General features: G+C 37.4%; 1 protein-coding gene across 1 annotated transcript in view; it reads right to left on the reverse strand.

The window, feature by feature from the left end:
* Positions 1-21,860, reverse strand: part of LOC126976003 (rootletin) — a 57,504-nt gene that overhangs the window by 17,422 nt on the left and 18,222 nt on the right. Inside the window, exons 13-24 of the mRNA XM_050824130.1 lie at positions 19,762-19,927; positions 16,205-16,394; positions 14,338-14,507; positions 13,399-13,591; positions 12,537-12,720; positions 11,225-11,400; positions 9,920-10,105; positions 8,748-8,928; positions 7,605-7,770; positions 5,688-5,801; positions 3,370-3,577; positions 2,030-2,139 (exon numbers count right to left, since the gene is read on the reverse strand). Coding sequence (XP_050680087.1) covers positions 2,030-2,139; positions 3,370-3,577; positions 5,688-5,801; positions 7,605-7,770; positions 8,748-8,928; positions 9,920-10,105; positions 11,225-11,400; positions 12,537-12,720; positions 13,399-13,591; positions 14,338-14,507; positions 16,205-16,394; positions 19,762-19,927 — 2,044 coding nt within the window. The remainder of the gene's footprint in view (positions 1-2,029; positions 2,140-3,369; positions 3,578-5,687; positions 5,802-7,604; positions 7,771-8,747; positions 8,929-9,919; positions 10,106-11,224; positions 11,401-12,536; positions 12,721-13,398; positions 13,592-14,337; positions 14,508-16,204; positions 16,395-19,761; positions 19,928-21,860) is intronic.

Below are 21,860 nucleotides of genomic sequence, written 5' to 3' on the forward strand. Positions count from 1 at the left end.
GTATGAGATTAGGTAAAGCTGCAGGGTATGACAGGATTACCGTCGAGATGCTGAGGGCTGGTCAGGGCATAGTGGCTAGCCAGCTGTACCGCCTCTTATATTTGTGCTGGCGAAATGGGCAAGTACCAGGAGACTGGTGCAAAGCTGTAATCGTGCCATTGTATAAGGGAAATGGGTCACGACAAGACTGCAGAAATTACCGCGGTATAAGCCTTCGCAGCGTCGTCGGTAAATTGTATGCAAAAGTGTTGATTGAAAGAGTTGTGAATGAAACAGACGAAAAAGTATGGGATGCACAAGCGGGATTTAGAAAGGGAATGGGATGTACCGATCAGGTCTTTTCCTTGCGGTGCATAGACGAAAAGTTTTTGGCTAAAAACAAAAAGGTCTATTGCGCGTTCGTGGATCTAGAAAAGGCCTATGATAGAGTGGTGAGGAATGAATTGTGGTCAGCATTGTCCGCGAGCGGTGTGAGCAGTGTCCTCATATGAGCATTGCAATCTCTTTATAGAGATTCTAATGCTTGTGTAAGGATAAACGGGGCATACACTGAATGGTTTAATATCGAAAAAGGTGTTAGACAGGGATGTGTAGTGTCACCGTGGCTGTTTAATCTGTTCATGAACAATTGCTTGACAGATTTAAAAGAGAATGACAGTGGGTTAAGAGTGAATGAGTTACTCGTCAAATGTTTTCTCTATGCTGATGCCCAAGTATTACTTGCATCTTCAGCCGAGGAGTTGCAAGAGATGGTAACAGCTATGAATGGAGCTTTTGGTAGAAAGGGAATGAAGATGAATGTAAAGAAGACGAAAGTGATGGTGCTTGAAAGAGATGAGGTAGTGACAGACTGCAATATCGTGATTGGAGATGAAAAAATTGAACAGGTGAATGAGTTTGTGTATCTGGGTTCTAAATTTACAAGAGATGGAAAGTATGAGAGTGATATTGAAAGAAGAGAGAATGCAGGAAACATGGTGAATGGAGCTTTGCACTCCTTTATGAACAGTCAGAAGGTGTCTAATAAGGCTCGTTTGGCTGTGCATGAGGGGTAGTTGGTTCCAACACTCATGTACGGAAGTGAAAGTTGGGTATGGCAGAAGAAACATGAAAGCAGAATAAATGCAGTTGAGATGAGAGCGTTGAGAAGTATGATAGGAGTTAAACTGAGTGACAGGATAAGAAATAGTGAGATAAGGAAACGTTGTGGTCTGAAAGAAGATGTTGTGACAAAAATTGAGAAAGGTATGCTGAGATGGTTTAGACATGTCGAGAGAATGAATGAAGAACGATTGACGAATAAAGTGTATAAGGCCAGTGTGAATGAAAGTGTTGGAAGGGGTAGACCTAGGCGGACGTTTCAAGATCAAATCAGGGACGTCTTGAAAAAAGGCCAGGTCAAATGTACCCTAAACCGGAGAGCATGTATGAAAGGAATAATGAAAGTGGACGAAGCGAAAGAAGTATCTAAGGATCGTAGCAAGTGGAAAGAAGTGGTCTCTGCCTACCCCTACGGGAAAGAGGCGTGATTTTATGTATGTATGTATGTATGTTATACACATACTTATTTATGATGAGTGGTTTCATTTTTCCTTCGAGGAATGGAAAAGCCCGCAAAACACATCCATACAGCCAACGCGGGAAAATTAAAAATTACGAAATATACCTAGCAGCCTCTTGGCAAATTATAATACCAAGGTTTTTTCCTAAGATGACATTAAAATGCTTATTCTAATGATTTAAACATGAAAATATTACGTATGTAATATAGAATGTACTACGTGTTAGGTACCTAATATTTCTATGAACCTACCATACCTAACTAAGATTCAGTTGTCTGTGGCACCAAAATATCTGTGATGTATACGACGACATGGCGACATTATAGTACGGTAAGCAATGCTTTTTTAGGCCATAGAGTATAGACTTTTTCAAAGACTTAAACTATGTACTTAAATTACTGATCGTGGATGTATTAATGACAGATAAAAGCTGAGGAGTAGAAAAAAGTAATGAATGCGATACTTACTTTTTCTCTCTCTATCTGGCATACTTCGTGCATTAGATTACGAACTCCTTTCTTTATTAATTCCGGGTCCACGTCGATGATTTCGTTGCGATCCTCGGAATGGTCACGACCTGTATATAATATTTAAAACTTAAATTATTTTTATTATAGTATTATATCATATCTAGGACTCATGTATAAACAAGTGGGAGGGTCTTTTGCACCACCGGCAAGATTATGGGTACCACAAAAGCGCCTATTTCTGCCGTGAAGCAGTAATGTGTAAGCATTACTGCGTTTCGGTCTGAAGGGCGCCGTAGCTAGTGAAATTACTGGGCAAATGAGACTTGCCATCTTATACCTCGAGGTAACGAGCCCAGTTATTGTGCCACTTATAATTTCTGGGCTTTTAAATAAATTTAAGCGGCGCTGCATTGTATGGGCAGGGCGCATCAATTACCATCGTACGTACCAGCTGAACGTCCTGCTCGTCTTGTGAAAAATCGTGATACAACAATAGTTTTAGATCGTAGAAGTGCGAAGGAAAATTTAAATTTCTATGTATTTTTTAATGCTTATAATAATTAAAAAAAAAGTTTGATGTGACTGGGACTACCCTTAACATTTAGGGGGATGAAAAATAGATAGTAGCCGATTCTCAGACCTACTGAATATACATATAAAATTTGGTAAAAATCAGTAAAGCCGTTTCGGAGGAGTAAGGTAACTAATATTGTGACACGAGTATTTTATATTTATAATTTTACTAATCATATTTAAACTAAGCTCACCGGCATTTACTTTTATAATTAAGTTATCAAATTGTTTTCTCTAAAAGTGAATTTGTAAATTCTTATGAGAAATAAATTCTTGAACCATAACCTTAGTGAGTCAATTCCAGTCACAACAAATGATTATTTAAATCAGAAATCTAAGTAAAAGAAGAGGTGCAACATCAAATTACACAATTCATTTGAAACTTTATATAAGATATACTTAAATCTATGATAGGCGCCCAGTGCCCTAGTCTTGATCTTAGCGTCCAATTAAAAAGTAGACTGTAATTAAAAAAAATAATTCGTGAAGTACAATTGACAAAAGTAATATTACGTTAACACGACAGTCCGTTGGTATCAAAAGTGACGGTCGCGAGGCTCTCTGCTACGCGACCGTATCGCATCCAAAACCGATCTGTCCGCGCGACCGTCTTAATTCGGCCGCTTAACACAGCGACTGTGTGGCTAACAATCTATTTGGCAGGAGTTGGTAGCGATGGTGTATCTGTTACAGTTGGACATTAGAAAAAAAATAGTATTACGCTTAAAGACTGCATATTCTCTTACAGTCGTATCGTGTCTCACCTCTGTGCGGGCTGTACCGACGCGCCGGGCTCGCAAGGCGCCTCCTGGCGGCCGCGTGTACGCTCCCGTCGGGTTGCACGCCGCACACTCGCCGCAGTGCGTGCGCAACCGACGAAAGACGCGCTTCGGCTTCGCGTCGCCCGCCCTCGCTCTGTGCCAGGGCTGCCTCAACACCGCGGCAACGACTCTCGCAGGCACCAAGGCGGGTCTGATTTAGTGGTATAATAGTTCTTTATCTACACCAATGCTGTAAATCCTCTATTAAAGATACAACAGTTAGCTTATTGCCAACATTAAAACACCCAATGCTCTAATTTTCATTACATCATCCAAACGAGTGTTGTAATGTTGTACTGAATTTCATAACAACACTCCTTGGTTTTTTTTCGATCCCGTCATGCGCAAAGAGTTGTACTGCACATGAGTTATACTATTATAACACTCGGCTTCGCCTCGTGTGATAAATCCACATTCGTGTTTTAATACCTAATTATAAAACAGTTGCATAATAGTTATTAATGCAACTGTTGTGTAATAAGGGGTATTAAAACACGTTGTGTGATAATAGTATCACATGCGTGTTTTCATACATAATTATCAACAGTTGTATACAAGACTTTATCTACACCCATAATATAAATCCTCTATAAAAGATTCTGAAATACTTAGTTTAATCTTATCATTAAAAAAGCCATTCCTTGTAAGAATAATATTATCTAAAGGAGTGTTATCATGAAAACGGATGATATAATGATGTAGTCAATTTCATTGCAACACTCGTTTGGATGATGTAATGGTTATTAGAACATTGGGTGTTTTAATGTTGGCAATAAGCTAACTGTATTAGAATCTTTAATAGAGGATTTAAAGCATGAGTATAGATAAAAGTTTTTATTTCATTTATATCGCAAAAACAAAAAAATATTATTGTTACTATATTACAAAAAAGTTAACACATGTTGAACAGTTGTTTTAAAAAAGTTATACGACAAATCTGTGTCTTTCTCTTGTTTAGCGTCAATCTATAAGCCGACAAATCAAATCAAATTAAATCAAAAATATTTTATTACACTAGAAATATGATATTTTTTTTTTCATACAACTCATTCGGAAGGCAGATTTCCTCAGAGAAGAATGAGCAAGAAACTCTAAGGTTGCTTTTTTCAAGTTCGACACTGTTAAAAAAAATACGTGTTAAGCCTTGTTTAAATAATTTTTTGTAATAACACCATAATATTTCAGCTTCATTCGGCGTTATTTTACGGAAATCCAATGTCAACTGAGCGGGAAGCCTCTTGAGGTAAATCCTCGGTCGGTCAAGATGTGCCTCGCCCGAGCGTGCTGCGGCCCGAGTCGAACGATATCGGTTTTTGTCCATGCTCAAAAGCGCTTCGGTAAGTTTGCCGCGCGAACTCAAGACGGTTGTGTTTTGCCTCACTTATTCGGCGAACGACGGATTCTCTTTCTGGTTCTAATAGTAAGGTTTTCCTCACTATTCTGAACGCAGAACTTAAAACGCCAAAGGCGGTCTCCACAACTCGCAGCTGTAACACAAGTCTGACAGGGATTTGTTTTCGTTTTTTTTTTTTTGTACAAGTCGAACAATTAATATAAAGGCAGTGGTGGTTATAGCTTTCCGAACATACGATCGTCATGAGATCTTACACTAAACTGGCTAGAATATAAGTCGCGTTTTGCACGCGCAGTCTTTGTCCGACTTCACGTTAAACTGAGAGCTCTATGCTGGCAGCCTCATGCAAATATATATAGACAGGGGCGACCTCCCGCGGCAAACGTCCGAAGCTTCCTCGCGAGGCTGCTCACTCAGCCAGTACCAGGCTAATATAATACATCAACTTATGGCACCACACTGGTGAATACAAAAAGGAACACATATATAATGTCGGCAAACTCCGCATGTATTACAAGAGAGTATACATACAAACAGTATGTAAGCTTTTTGTCCTCTTCATCCAATATAAATGATAATAAATATAAATGATAATGAAATTATAAAATCTGCTAAATAGTGACTATTATAAGCCCGCGTATAGTTATGCATGCAGCATATTTAACATATCCTTTTTTTATTCGAAATTCTCAAAATTTACCGATTTCCTTTACGAGATCATATAGGTTCTCATTTTTCTTCTGAAGAATCCCTCTTATCACCAGATTTTCGTGCTCCTTAAGACATTAAAAATATCAAAGTAAAAAGTAAGAAATTTCCATCCCTAAAAACTAAAATTCACAGAGAGTTAAACGGTAAGTAGTGACTATACTTTTAAGTATAATAGTAAAAAAATAGTATAGAATACCTTTAGTTCTTGTATCTGCTGCGTCGCATCGGCTAGACATACTTCTAAGTTATGTTTTAGCTCTTCCAACCGCCGCTCCTTTGAACGGAAGTCTTCCAAACGCATCACCATCTCCTGTACAGATGTTAAACAATATAGCACAATTATTCGATAATTAAGGTCGTAAGAGATCTTGTAGACTGGTTATAAAATATAAAAAGAATTTCTCTCCAATTGAATGGTATGGTACCAATGTTAACACCAGGAACAGACATATACTTATAATGCCTACTACTCGGCGAGTTTTAAGTCGAGTTAGTAAGTCTTTTGTGGAGCGATGTATATGCTTTCACAACAAGATCCCAGAAAATGTTCAAAACAAAAGTATTACGTTATTCAAAATAATTGTTAATAAACGTTTGTGTGGTAAAGGTTACTATAACATAAATGACTTTCTTAATGATACCACAGATTGGGAATGGAGTGACCGCCCTCAGGCTATTAAATAATAAGATTAATTGTACAATATTACTTTGTAAACATATTTTTTCGAAGGAAAAAAAAGCCCGCTGAGTTTGTTGCGCGCGTTCTTCTCAGATCTGAGGCATTCATTTTGGAATGGTAGTTTTTGACTTTTAATAAGTGATGTCACATTCTATTTTGAATAAAAATATTTGAATTTCAATACCTCTCCAATTGTATAAAAATAATTTAATTTAATTATTCAAATTACGCGGTATAATAAGATTTTAATTGGTTGTATTCAATACCTTCTTTATTGCAATATTGTTTTTTTTACAAACGTAAAAGAGCACGAGGAATATTTTTTTTAAGGACTTTTGTTTTAATTCGCCAAAGAATAATAACTTCTTGTGTGCTATACACGAAGAACTACACACACACTTTTTTCCTACTAAGCTAGAGGTCCCGGGTTCGAATCCCGGTAGGTGCAAGCATATATGATGAATATGGATGTTTGTTTCCGAGTCCATGACACATGGATGTTTAAATGTATTTATGTATGTTTATATGAATTTATGTATGTTTAAGTAAGTATATTGTATTAAATATATCATTGTCTTGTAACCCATAACACAGGCTATATATGCTTAATTTGGGGCAAGATAATTTGTGTAAAAAGTGTGTCAATATTATAGTTAAGTTAGTTAAGCCGTAGATTCTGTTTGTGGGACCGTACTTTTATAATAAGCTCCATAAAGTATTATGTCTATTTGGTCTAAGCATGTACAAATGTCAAACAACTGCACACGAATGGCTCCTTTTGCAAGACTACTTAACACAGAGGGACTTCTGGTGGTCTTTGATGGTTAGTACAACTATGACCCGAGAACACCCTATCACACGCATGGTTGCACATACACCCTCTCTCTCTCACACACACACACACATTAACCTCTATCCTTAGAGTATCAGAGCTTATTAAGGCCGTTCCCAATATACTATCTACAGATAGAGATAAATTACTACCTTCTACTGTCAGTAATTAGCTGTCAATAATCTGAAGCTGTCCCAATATACTGAAAAGTCATTCTTATCACCTTATATTGGGACTCGTGAATTGCAATTCCCATACAAACTTCTATCGCTGGTAAGCTTTACGTTGTCCCATAGACAGACAGCGTGTACAGATAAGGTGAGTTACCGTGGATAAGTTAATTGGGACAGAAAAGTCAACGATAGTTACGATTTTTATCTCAAGTAGGCCACAATCGGAGATAGACTGAATATTGGGAACGGCCGTAAGTCACTGTGTAAAAGTGGAATCCTGGTGACCAGTAATACAGGTATTTTATTACCTACCACAGCGATCCACGACCAAAACTTTTGAATCCCCTGTATCTTTCAATCTTTCGTTGTATTGTATTTTAGGTTGTTGGTGAGAAAAAGAAGTTATTATTATTATTTATAGTCAGTAACCTGTTCAGTAGCCCGACACGCCTCTTCTAGGTCAGCAGCCCGTTGCCTCGCTGCGTGCAGGTCAGTGCGCGTGCCCGCAAGCGACGCCTCCAACTCGCCGCAGTGCCGCTTAAGCGTGCCCGCTTCGCTTGTGATTCGCTCACGTTCTTCACTCTCATTTTGCAACCTGCAAATTTATAAATAAACTTTATAGTTATTTATGCAACTGTTGTGTAATAAAGGTATTCAAACACAAATGTGGGTTTAGTGATGGTGGTGGTTGGGGGCCGTTCATAAAATACGTCACACTAAATTCAGCTTTTTTTGACCCCCTCCCCCTCTATTGTCAGGCTGTGTCACACTTTCTGTGACCCCCCCCCCCTCCCCCTGCTGCGTATGATAAATTCTAAATGATAGTACACAAATTCTGGAAATTAAAAATATGTCGGCAATACAGAGTATAAAGTATTTAACTGAAGAGTATTAAATAGAGAAGATGAAAAAAGCGTCTGTATTAGTTCACTGCTAAATGGCGAATGAAGGAATAAAATAATAATAAATACATGAGAAACAGTATTTTCATTTGTAACTGAATCGAGAGCGCAGGCTACTTGGAAACGTTACTCTCTCAAGTATTGGAAAAACAAAGAAACCAGTTGTGACGGATCGCAACGCCGCCATAGTCGCGTCACAGAGCTTGCGCTCATGTCAAAAATTAATAAACGGCAAACGTCACGTTGCCGTATACCCCCCGTCCCCCCTTGTAAGCGAACGTATTTTATGAACGACCCCTTGGTGATAATAGTATTACATGAGTGTTTTAATACCTAATTATATAAGACTTTATCTACACCCATAATATGAATCCTCTATAAAAGATTCTTAAACAGTAACCTTACTGCTACATAAAAAATGCCAGTCCTAGTAACCTAGTAACCATCATCCAAACGAGTGTTGTAATGTTGTTTCATTACAACACTCGTTTGGATGATGTAACGGTTATTAGGACATTGGGTGTTTTAATGTTGGCAATAAGCTAACAGTTTCATAATCTTTAATAGAGGGTTTAAATCATGGGCGTAGATAAACATATTTACAATATCACTTTATCAGTTTTGGGGGTAAAAATACAGTCTTGCGCATCAAGGTGGGTGGAAGTATAACCTGGACTGTAACTCCTTGATGTCATGAGTGGCCTGCTCGAGCGCCGCCCGTTCTCTCTTCAGCTGCGCCTCAGTACTGCGGAGCTGACGGTCGGCCTGCTGCCCGCCTGTCTCCGCATCCTTCAGCAGTTGCTGCACGCGACTCAACTCTACATCCAGGGTTGTACGACTCTCTTCCAGACCTGATCACTCGGAGAAGTTAATAGTCGTTTTGAATAATGTTTGTGTTATAATTTAGCTATAAATAACAACTGAGCAAGAATTCTATTAACTGTTTAACGGCCGTTTTCAATAACCTATGTATCCTTTGTTTAACTTACTAGAGGTAAGACAAATCTATCATTTTACGCTTACTTACATTTCAATAGCCTATCGACACAAAGCATTGGACTATAACTATATTGGACATAACTATGGATAGATAAGATCTTGTCATTAAACGGTGACAGATATGTATCCGTAACTAGAGATACGTTATTGAAAATGGTAGTTATTAAGACAAGACTTAATCCGACCGAGCACATTGACAAAAAGACACCAGAGCGAATGGCGAATAAATATTAACAACGCCACAAGCGGCAACAAGTATAACGTTCTTTTTTTTTTAATACAGGCAAAGATAACATAGTGATACCATCATAAAATTTATCACTTAACAGTTCGTACATTAGGTCATATGTATATCTTCATCTTGATTGATTAAAAAAAAATTTAGACTTCTCACATTTTATGTTCCAAATAACAGAACAATTTACTATTCGTTAGTATCAGTATTGAAGAATAGTAGTAGTAGCATTACATTATTGAAGATTACGTAAACGATAATACAATGTGGAATTGGATAGTATTAAAGTTGTTTTTTTTTCTAGATTTTATGGTTCAGCCGTGTAGTGTTTTACGGGATTGCATAATTTTAAAAATATATATGCTTAAACATTTGTGTAATGAACATATATTTGAATTATATTTTTGGTGATTGACGTTGACGAGCAATCTTTTGATTTTATGTCGATAAAATATTTTTGACTTTGAATTTGAATAGTTTCTAAATGAAAACACAAATCCTGGACCAAAACGTTTCATTATGTTAATGGTCAAACCCGCAACGAACTTCACAAAACACTCGCATTACATTGAGCGCTGCTCTATTTATCTCACTCGCACTGTACGTACCTGCTATCTTATGATATGCTTCGTCCCTATCCCTCGCAGCCTCTCGTCGTTCATGTTCGGCTCGCTTCACGTGCTCACGTAGCTCCTTACAAGCGCTGTTATACTTGTCTCGCTCTGCCGTACAATTGCTGAGTTGTCGTCGCGTGTCCGTCAACTCTTTGCGAAGACTTTCTGATTCATTCTCCACTAAAAAATAATATGTTATGATGAGTAAGTGATATAAATATTATTTTTGTTTAGTGATAATTATAAATAATCATAATATCACACAATGTTCAGATCTTTAGTTAAAGTAACTTCAGTATGATTTGTGTAAGTTAGTTGGTACTGCTGTTAACTGTTCATTAACACGATTAGTCGACACTTACCACTCTTGTAGCTTGTATAAGCTAGAGTGCTAAGTGTCCAGTATTCATTACTTAATATGAATTCTAATAGGTAGGAGGAAACTCAGCCCAAATAAATAAGCTGGAGCGCTAAGTTTCGAGTATTAATTACTTAATGTAAATTCTAATAGGTTCTCTGACAAAATATACTGATAGCAAAGAATATGATATAATAGAACAAGTACAGGTCTCACTCTGCAAAATCAATTAAAGAAGTAGAGACTCTTGCGGCCATACAATAAGGTGTAATTCAGATCGCACAGCGCTACTAACCTACATTTTTATTCACCTAGAACTTGCCTCTCTTACTATCGTGTGACTCTTACCTTCTCACGACATTAGAGTTGACTTCTTTACTATAAAGTAAGGTACAGTTTTAGGTTAGGGTTAGGTTTGTACCTTATGGTCATGATATAAAATTGGCTTAGTTTTTTCTATATATAAATAGGTACGTTATCGTAATTTTGAACCAATATTATTTCGTTGTCAAACCTACATTAGTTTCAGAGAGTAATGTGTGCGTTATGAGAACACAACAACCAAGTTTAAAGGAAATAAATAGGTAACTATCAAGAATGTTAATTTCATTATGATAATAATCACTTTAAATTAGATTATTTCAGGGTCTGTATGAAGCTTAAAAAATTTGAATTTGGACGCAATGACCTTTAATATGTTTTGCTTTATTTATGTTTCCCAATTTTAAAAATATCGGTCGGATCTGTGAAGTAAGTGACAACAAAGCTCGCGCGTGCGTCACTGCTCGCTCGTGAGTCCTTACTGGCTGGCCCTACTGTGTGGAGGCCGCCGCACGAACCTACTATTTCGATACCTACACAGGGAGTGAGACAGGCCTGCTGATAGCAAGAATTTTGTGTGATTTAAACAACCTCTTCCCTTTTTTACATATATAACTCACACTCCTTCAGTCTCCGTATCGTATCATGCAGCTGGGCGTACGCCGCGTCGTGTTTGTCCTCGGCCAGAGAGAGCTGCGCGCGCGTCTCTTGACACTCGCGGTTCAACGCCTCTTTCTCCAAGTGCAACTCTTTGATGCGGTTCTCGAAACGGGCACAATCGTCTTCTGCCGTTGCCCTATATATTAATTAAGCATTTTTTTTAAATGAAATAGGATAAACTAGCCTGTAGACTTGACAATAATAATTGAAGCCTTTTCAATACCAGAAGGATCGCAAAAGCTTTGGCGGTTCATAAGCTATGCGTGTTTTAATGCACCTACGTCATATCGATCAGGAAACACCGCGAAAAGAACTTTTTCTTCAAAAGTTTATTCATCAAAGTTTTGTTCTTCATGGAAGATACTGTAACAAGGAGTTCTTATCCGTACATAAGAACTCATTGTTATTAGGTTGGATAAACTAAAGAAATTAATAATATTCCAGAGAAAATATATTTTATTGTGCAACGATCTCATGAGGGAAGGGCTCACACGTTACAATACATTGATAACGTGATATAATTTTATGCCATAAATTTTACTACTTATGTTCCGACAAATCATAGGAAGCAAGTAAGTGATTTTTGAGAGAGACTGCTTGTCTTACAATTGTTAAACTTAAAACATAGTATCTTGAAAATGATAACATTAAATTGTATTTATAGCAGGTATTGGATCGGACAGCTTTATGTCCCAGATATAGTTCAATTCGCACATAATATGTTTACATAAGACTTGGAATACTTGACCATGGAAGACGTAAGCCATGTGCTCGATGAGCTCAATACAGCGTCCCAAGGAGTAGCTCTCACACGGAACGCAGACATGGTCGCTAAGCTAAGTATGGGCCTTATGAGGAATCTCATTGTCGCTCATAGGGCAATGGAGAGGGCTATGCTAGGAGTTTCCCTGCGAGATCGAATCAGAAATGAGGAGATCCGTAGGAGAACCAAAGTCACCGACATAGTCCAGGAGGTTGCGAAACTGAAATGGCAGTGGGCAGGGCATAGCTCGACGGACAGATGGCCGTTGTGGCAGTAAAGTCCTCTAATGGCGACCACGTACCGGAAGACGTAGTGTTGTTAGACCCGACATGATGGACTGATGATCTGGTCAAGATCGCTGGCAAGATAGGTTGGATGAGGGCAGCGCAGGACCGATCATCATGGCGATCTTTGGGGGAGGCCTTTGTCCAGCATTGGATGTCTTCCGGCTGAAATGATGATGATTACAGAATAAACATGAAGACCTTGGGAGAAATATTAGCACTTACTTAGCTTCCTCGAGGCGTGTCTTGATCACGGAAATATCGTCCTTTAGCTGGTTGATATAAGTCCTGTCTTGGTCTGCCCGTGCATGAGCATCCCGCTTCACCCGTTCTAACTTGCTCTGCTCACAATTCAATATACGTTTTGCTTCTTCCAATCGTTCGATTAGCGCTTGGTGCTCCTGGTGGGCTAAAATTATAAGTATTTTATAATAAGGGCTACTTGCTTTGCCGACTTTACTCGATGAGAATTCCAAGTTAGAGGCAATGTATTTAAGTCGAGAAATATGAAGATATAACTTGTGTCGCAGTGATAGTGGTTTTGACAATTTTTCGCCCGACCGTCTAAGCATTTGTCATGTGGTTATTGTCATGAAAAGTTCTATAGCCGCGCTGAGCACAATTTTTTTGATATTAAATGACACTGAGTTGTCACGCTTGGCTTTGTTTTCAATGAGTTAAAGTTGGCTCGGGTAGACTAAATGAACGCGTTATATTATCGAGTTTGTTGCGGCCATTCTTCTCAGGACTGACACATTTGTTTTGGAATGGGTGGTAGTTTTTGATTTACAATAAGTGACGTCACTACCTATTTTAAATAAAAACGGTTGAATTTAAATTTTAAATATACCTATCATTTTTGGCTTCCTGGATCCTTGCTAACAAATATTTATACATTACATAAATACTTAGTAGTACATTATACTTAATAAGACCACAAGAATCATTTTTCTTTTTTAATAAGCAAAAAATGGAATACACATCTCTGTAACTTGTAACTTAAATTATATATTATCTCGTAATTCTGTATACATATATATTTTGTATTTTGATATACAGACTGAGTAAATAATAGATTATAGTTTACCCATAAGCAAAGCTTGTTGCTTATCATTTTCTGCCCTCAGCATCGCCTCGTCGTGTTGCATTATTAACTGGTCTCTTGCAATCAATAGCTTCTTCTCTTTCTCTCTTGCGCATGCTTCCAATACTTCCTTCTCGCTCGTCAACACCGCAATCGTCTGACTCAGCTTTTGTTCGAGAGATTGACGCAGCTGTTCCTGTAATTCCAAATTAATTAGATTACAATCAAAATAAGTAGTCATTAAGAGTATAGCTTAATGACGATGGCTAGTCAATAAATTTACTCGCTGACAGTTCGTCCATTTGAGGGAATATATAACAGTGAATCCCATATCATCCATTTTTCCATCCATCCAGGTTTATATTCGTAATGCAACATAACCTATACCAATTCAATGTAGATTATAATTACTATAGACCCCGCCACAAGAAAGTTTGAACAAATAAATTTTAATATAGTCCGACAACTTAGTCCGCGACCGTCGACATGGCTACCATTTAAAAAAAAGCGCGTACACCTTCCTTAAAGGCCGGCAACGCTCCTGTGATTCCTCTGGTGTTGCAAGATAATGTGGTCGGCGGTGATCACTTAACACTAGGTGACCCCTACACTCGCTTGTCCTCCTTTTCCATAAAAAATAGTCCCCGTCACGAAAAACTGTAAATTTAGTAAACGCACACTAATTATCCGATCACATGAAGTTGCTCATAACTTTAGTTTTACACGTATGTTGCTTTGAGTTCTATTAATTTGGGATTTTCTGTTGATTGAATGGTTGTTGAAAAGATGTACTAAGATACCCGCTGACATCATTAGTACCCCGTCCCCGCCGTCTGTCACCCCGTAGGACGGTCACGCACGTAGTTGTCGGACTAAAAGCAACGTTACATATCAACCATTTTGATTTCTTATCCAAGAGAGCAGCCTTAGATACACATATACCTTTTCTTCCTTGAGCTTGGTGATATTGTCAGCGGTGGTTCGGTTCAGATTGGTGATGATCTGCTGATACTCCGCCTCCTTCTTCCCGGACTGCTGTTGCATGCTGCTCTTAGTCTCACGAAGCTTCTTCTCGCTGGTATTAAGCTCTTTCGTCAAACGTGCTATTTGACCTATAAAATATTTAGGCTTACAAATGTATTCATATTGATACCTCAGTTCCAAAGTCTGAATTCTGCAAATGTTTTGAGTTTTCTTAAGTGGTAATTCCGCTAATATTCGTCACTCAATTCAACTTTTTCTCAGTGTCTCGTGCCAGAGTTTGACGAGACAACATCTCCTGTGGATGCCGCGTGTAGAGGCGAAACATGTGTCGAATTGTTTAAAGACGAATATTAGCGGAATTAACACAAAACAAGACTCAAAACATTTGGGTAATTATGGATTTTCGCAAAGTATCGCCTACTTCAATAAATTTTCCAAAGTCTCTCCAATCAAAGTTTGAGATTAATATGAGAAATTGTTCCATAAACGATAACCCACCATTATAAGAGATGTATTTGTTTTGGCCCTCCACAGTGCGGTTTTCAAGGAACTTTCTTCCACGTACTACAAAGCTGTAGAATGAACTTCCTTGTGCGGTGTTTCCGGGACGATACGACATGTGTATCTTTAAATGAAGCGCGTACACTTTCCTTGAAGGCGGGCAACGCTCCTGTGATTGCTCTGGTGTTGCAAGAGAATGTGAACAGCGGTGATCACTTAACACAAGGTGACCGGTACGCTCGTTTGTCCTCCTGTTCCATAAAAAGTCGATAAGTGAATGCAGTTTAGTTCTTACTTCCAAATATTTCTTCATAAATCTAGTATATTTTCGTTTCAAACAGTAACAAATCGTTATTGCCTTTTGGGACCCTCTTCTGAACTGTTACTCTTTGGAACTGAGTTATCGATTTACATATCAGCATTATAAACGTTGAAATCACAAATTGTTGGCAATGCTACCACAACTGTTCATTCTAAAGCTATTGTGAACCCTTTCGGCTCAAGCTTTGGCGAAGCGTTTTCATATTGTTATGTATAGTATCGTTTGAATCTAGTCACGTAGAAAAGCGTGTCACGCCAAGACAAATTCAAAAATTTTTATTCAAAATAGGATGTGACATCACTCATTGAAAGTCAAAAACTACCACCCATTCCAAAACGAATGCTTCAGACCTAAGAAGAATGGGCGCAACAAACTTAGCGGGATTTTTAATTCATCAAAATATATGCTTACAAATTATGTACAATTAAACTTATTATTTGATAGCCTGAGTTGCTGAGATGTTTGCTGTGCTTACTTTAAAGTTTGAAGTCTCCACTTCGATCCGCATTTTCCAGCTTTCAGTACGGTTCGCTTTGAATTTATGTTTGACAATTTTTATTTGTGAAAATAAGGGACAAGACGAGCAGGACGTTCAGCTGATATTAATTGATACGCCATGCCCATAACAATGCAGCGCCGCTCAGGATTCTTGCAAAACCCCAAAAATTCTGAGCGGCACTATAACTGCGCTCGTCACCTTAAGATATAAGATGTTAAGTATCATTTGCCCAGTAATTTAGTGCACACATTTATATGATGAATATGGATGTTTGTTTCCGAGTCTTGGATGTTTAAATGTATTTATGTATGTTTAAATAAGTATATCGTAATAAATATATCGTTGTCTTGCAACCCATAGCACAAGCTATGTCTAATTTGGGACAAGATAATTTCTGCAAAAGTGTGTCAATATTATTATTATTATAATCTAGCCGGCATCCTGTGTAAAGGAGCCCCCCACTGCCTTAAATAGCATCAGAAAGTTGTAACTCCAAAAGCTACCTTTGCAGTTCTCTTGTTGCACTAACGTATCTTGCAGGTCGTGCTCCAGCTTGGCTCGCTTGCTCTCAGCGTCCTCCAGCATATTGGCCGTGTCGAATAACACCGCCTCCAACGCGTCCTTCTCCGAGCGAACGCTGGCCAGCTGCTCCTGGAGGTGCTGCTTCTCCTTCTCCAAGTTGTCGATCAGTATCTGAAATTAATTGTATTTATTTATTTGACAAACCAACAAATAAATAATAAATAAATTTCGTTTATTTCAAAGATTACATATACATTTTTTGGTGGTTGACACTTCCCAGTAAGTTGTCTTAGGACACTTGTATTGGGAATATCTCGCAACTTCCTTAGCAGATACATTTTATTTAGTAAACAATATAGAAATAAACAGAAATTATTGAAAACCAAATTTTACAATTTACAATTAATTGTGTGTTTGTGTGTGTGTGAGAGAATGTACATGCACAATTAATGTAAAAATATCAACAAGGAAACTCACAACTAAAAAACACATAGCGAAAATATCAATAAGTGGCATGTACGAAAGATTAAGAGACACGCAGATTAATTTAAATAACAACAATTAATTAACTATTATTATAATTATTTTAAGTAAAGCAACGCGTGAAACTATTTATTTATTTATTTATTAGGCACTTCAACAGAATACATATAAATACATTTACAAATATAAACTTAACATTATTAACTTACAATTCTAATATGCACACCTATGAAAGAAATGCACAGCATTGACTAATAATAATTTAATGTAGGTGTTTTAAAATTAATTAAATATAAAAATTAATGTGAAAATTAAATTTAAGTTACTTAGTTAGGTTAGTTTATAGAATTACTTAAAAGTATGTTAGTATTTTATTCTTAAGTGAGCCATGAGAGTCATTGAATATATCTACATTTGGGTGTTTTCTAACAAGCATGTTATATTGTTCGCAGCTCTGAAAATTGGCGAATTCAGTCCTAAATTCGATTTTATAAGAGGTCTGCTAAATTCAACTAGGAAACTAACCTACGCTACCAACTGACATGTTATTAAGCCTTGTATCCACTTGAGCATGCTCGGGCGAATAAGCCGCTCATTCACCTGAGCATGCTCAGAGGAACAAAATGAATGTTTTGGTCGAACGAGCCTCAACATTGAAAAAGCTGTGCTCAGGCTGCTCAGTGTATGCTCGGCTCCGTCATGTCTTCACTTTTTTTTTTACATCGTCTACACTAATGTTTAATGTTTCACTGATATCACGCCAAGCATCTTCTTTTTTTATGCGATTATAGTATTCTTCGTATGTACTATCCCATAACACCCTCTGTGATTCATACGCATCAATTAATGTTAAACAAGTCTCGCTATCCCACAAGCCACTCATTTTTCAAATAACAGAAAAAGTAAACGTAATAAAAACTCGGGGAATTGGACGCGCTCACCTCAAACACAAAAACAACCGTCCACACTGAGCGCCGAGCGAATATTGAGCACCTTTGAGCACGGACAAAAACCGACAGATGCCGGCTCGCCCTGAGCGCGCTCGGATTTGCTCGGGCCGAGCGTGCTCAAGCGTCTCCACTTGAGCGGCTCGGCCAAATGAGCCGCTCATTCGCCTGAGCATGCTCAAGTGGATACAAGGCTTTACCCCCGTTGTATCACGGAAATGTGAGCTGTGAGAGCTCGAAATCAGTCAATGTCTACGAGAGGAAGACGTCAAGTCGTTAAAAAATTTATATTTTAATTTGCTTGAGCAAGAGGTTGAAGAGACGCAATTAATTCTTCAATATTTATACTATCGACGGAAACATAGATTCTGGATCAAAAACCATATAAAATATCACAGTCATGGCAAATATGGCACATTATTTCAAGAGTTTGACGTGTAAGTTTTACTGAAATAATAAAAAATAAAATAATAACCAACATCAAAAAATATTGAATTTATTACTGACTACATTATGTATACAAGAGAATAATATTCTATAAGAATATTTTTGGAGCCTCTTTCTTTTTTAACCGACTTCAAAAAAGGAGGAGGTTCTCAATTCGTCGGTATGTTTTTTTTAAATACGTCGCTAATCTACTAACGTCGGTTAAAAATACGGAAGGAACGCCTTTTGAATTCGAGATCAGTCAATCGAATAAATGCCGCTTTTGGGTGTGCAAGACGCTGCAATAAGGTGCGGGAAAAGGGCGCCAGACCGGCTACAGATATCTCACATCTTCGCTCTGCCGCGCCGCTTGCTTGCTCGCGGCGTAAATCAAAGGAAAAATTAGGCATCTCCTGTCCTCTCCGCTTGATCCATCTCCACCGAAGCTAAACGGAGATTAGATGTGGAAATAACGAAATCTGATTGGTTATCAAAACGCATCTCCTCTTTTCTCCGCTTTCGTGGAAATCGGGCATAACACTCGCGTTAATAAAAGAAATTATTAAATAGATGACTTCTCATAGCATTAATTCTTTCCGACGCGACTACAACTGAACATGATACTGTTCAGAATTCCAGATCACAAAGGACTTTTTTTTCTCAAGAAAAGAATGTGTGGATTATATATAATTAATTATCAGAGAAAAATAAAAATCTAGAGATATTTAGTCAAAGTTTGTCAGCATTCTGTAAGTGTGTGTAATGTGTCAAAAAATCGTATAGTTGGAATTAGTTTAATTTATAATACATTTAGTATAGTAGCATGTAGTAGTAATTTTATTAATATATTTTTTATGTTTAATCTATAATCAGATTATTAAATAATTTTACCTATGTAAAAAACGTACTGTGCATTACCTATGTAAAAAACATACGCTATTAGTCAACTACAATATATACAGGGTGTCCCAGAAAGAATGGATAATCATAGAAATACATTAAATAATATTAGTATCTATGATACTTTATTCAAAAAAATAAGTACTTGAGTTTTTGACATGAAATTTGATACGAAAATAATTTTGCCATAGTTTGAGAGTGTTTCATGTAAAAAAAAAGTATGACAACGTAAGTGGCCAGCTATTTTAATTAAATGCGCAGTTCATACAGTTTACGAAATGGTATAATACATCACTTTATTTAATACCACTACGAAGTTATTGCTATTGAGATGCAAAAAGAGTAAATACGACTAAAAAAGAAAAGATAAGTCTTTATAAATTTTTTTAAGTCTTAACAAATTTCATGTCAAAAACTCAAGTTCTTATTTTGTTTTTGAATAAAGTATCATAGATACTTATATTAATAAATGTATTTCTAGTAGTATAGTCTATCAGGAATAAGATAACACCAAAAACGCCAAAAATTTCATTACTTTGTGGGCGTTGTACACATGAATGTGAAGTAAAGTAAAAAAAACATATGTTTTCCTAAAAAAAAACATATTTTGGGTATCACTTGGAATTTTTTTTTAGATAATTTTTTCTGAGCGCTGGAGAGCTGTCCCGTGCTGGGTTCAAAGATTATCTATTCTTTCTTAGACACCCTGTATATATGTATTATTATATTACAATTTATGGTGATCTTTGTGTGCCTAAATAAATAAATAAATTCCAACTGACTTGTTTCTCCTCGCCGTGTTTGACGTGGTCGTCGATGGTGCGGTTCAGGCGACCGATGGTCTCTCCAGCTTGCTCCAGCCTCTGCTGCAGGCGCATCATCTCCTCGTTGAGCGCGTCCTTCTTGCGCGACATGGCGCTCAACTGCGAACTGACTTCACCGCGCTCTCTGAATATTTAACAAGAAACCAGTTAAAACCAGCCAATCTTCGCAATGTTAAAATCTTTTAGCTTAAGTAAAGAATATATACAAAAATAAATAGCACAGACTCAATTTAAAAGGAAACCAAAACAGCGTGTAACCTAAGAAAGATAATCGCATAGAATGGTCATATTGACATCCCGATATATTCAGTAGTCTTAATAAGAAAACTTGAATGGCACTGGACGGGACGCACCCTTCGGGGTATAGACGAATGGAGCAAATGTATCACAGACTGGTACCCCAGAAACCTAAAAAACTAAAACGGGGGGAACAATACAGGACAGACGAACTTAGGACGAAGGCAGGCAAGACATGGTCTAGGTTAGCTAAAGATAGAAAAGAGTGGAAGAAGTTGGAAGAGGCCTTTGTCAATAGACAAACAGTTACCCACTTATTCATAATAGTATGCTAACTGAAAGCATTGCTAATTCTCACTCTGTCTTCTTCTATTGACCAAAGTCAGAATGAGAAAAAACACTCCTAAGCGGCTGTTTAAAATTAGCGGACCACTATGAATAAGGGCGTTAGTGATAATTACTTAGTTAAGGACCGTATGTAAATATGTATGTAAATTCTACTATCTGAATAAAGGCTATATTATTATTATGTTCAGTAGTTTTGCTTGAGTGGTCTCAAAGAACATTTGTTTTTATCTAGAGAAAAACATCGATAATAGAGATACAGCAAGATACGAAAGTAAGGCGAATCTATTGCCACTGTAACCGATTTTGGTTGACAAGTCGTAAACAGTCAGCCACGCTTGGGATTTGCTCCTTAGTATTTGGAATATTAAACTAGCTACCGCCCTCATTGACAAATCAATATTGGACGCGCATTATTAAGCCGTCAGCCCGTCTATATACTAGTAGGCATTTTAAAAGTGTCGGTGACACAACTGGTTGAAGTGTTGACTCTCTACACTATGCCCCCGGTTCGATCGTCGTCCGCGCCGTGTTCTCGGTTTTCGAATTCGTATGCACGTTTATGCGACGCTTTATAAGGTCGGCAACGCTCTTGTGATTCCTCTGGTGTTAGAAGATGGATGCGGTGATCACATAGCATCAAGTAGGTACCTTTGTGATCACCCAAATGCTCGTTTTTCCTCCACTTCCTACTAACTTGTTGGATGTTTAAACAGGTTTGTATGCCATGGTCAAGCATCGAAACCAAGACATTATTTAATTGGTTTAAATCTTAGATTTGTGGAATGAAATGGTCAATACTTTTTAATTACGCCCAAATAATTTACATAGATCATTTATACGTCTAGATTGACTATTACAGCTGTGAAAACGTCGAAAAAATTGAGTTTAGATCTGCCCTCTATTTTGAGTAATTCACGCACACTAACACAAAGTGTCATAACAAATCGCGAGTGTAAGACGTAGCTTGTTACTCACACTACACTTATATGGGATGTTTTTATCGGTATCAGGTAATCTTGTTTTCAAACAAACACCTCATCCGCCCGCCCATACATTGGAACCGGTTCAGTGCGCAATTTTACAAGCGACCTAAAGGATATTGTTTAAATAATTAATTTTTCATTTGTGTTTCAAATTTGCCTCTGTAATGCTTTCAATAAAAAGTTCATATAATTTCATTGCCTGGAAACGATTTATTTAGTGATTCTTTCATATATATTTCTACCCCCAACTTTATCACGTCTCATCTGAGTGTGCATGACAGAAAACCTACAGAAGAGATAAAAAGGTCTTTTATGGCGTGTGATTTAACCAATAAAAGGAAGTAAGGCAAATTAGCTCTAAATTCAAATATTTTTGGTCAAAATTGATTATTAAATAAATCATGCTAATTAAATGAAATCAACCAAATATAAAAAAACAAAGAATAATATTATAAATATGTTGGTAACGCTAACAAAAGCTTGTCATGT

This window comes from Leptidea sinapis, chromosome 39, assembly GCF_905404315.1.
Source record: "Leptidea sinapis chromosome 39, ilLepSina1.1, whole genome shotgun sequence".
NCBI lineage: Eukaryota > Metazoa > Arthropoda > Insecta > Lepidoptera > Pieridae > Leptidea > Leptidea sinapis.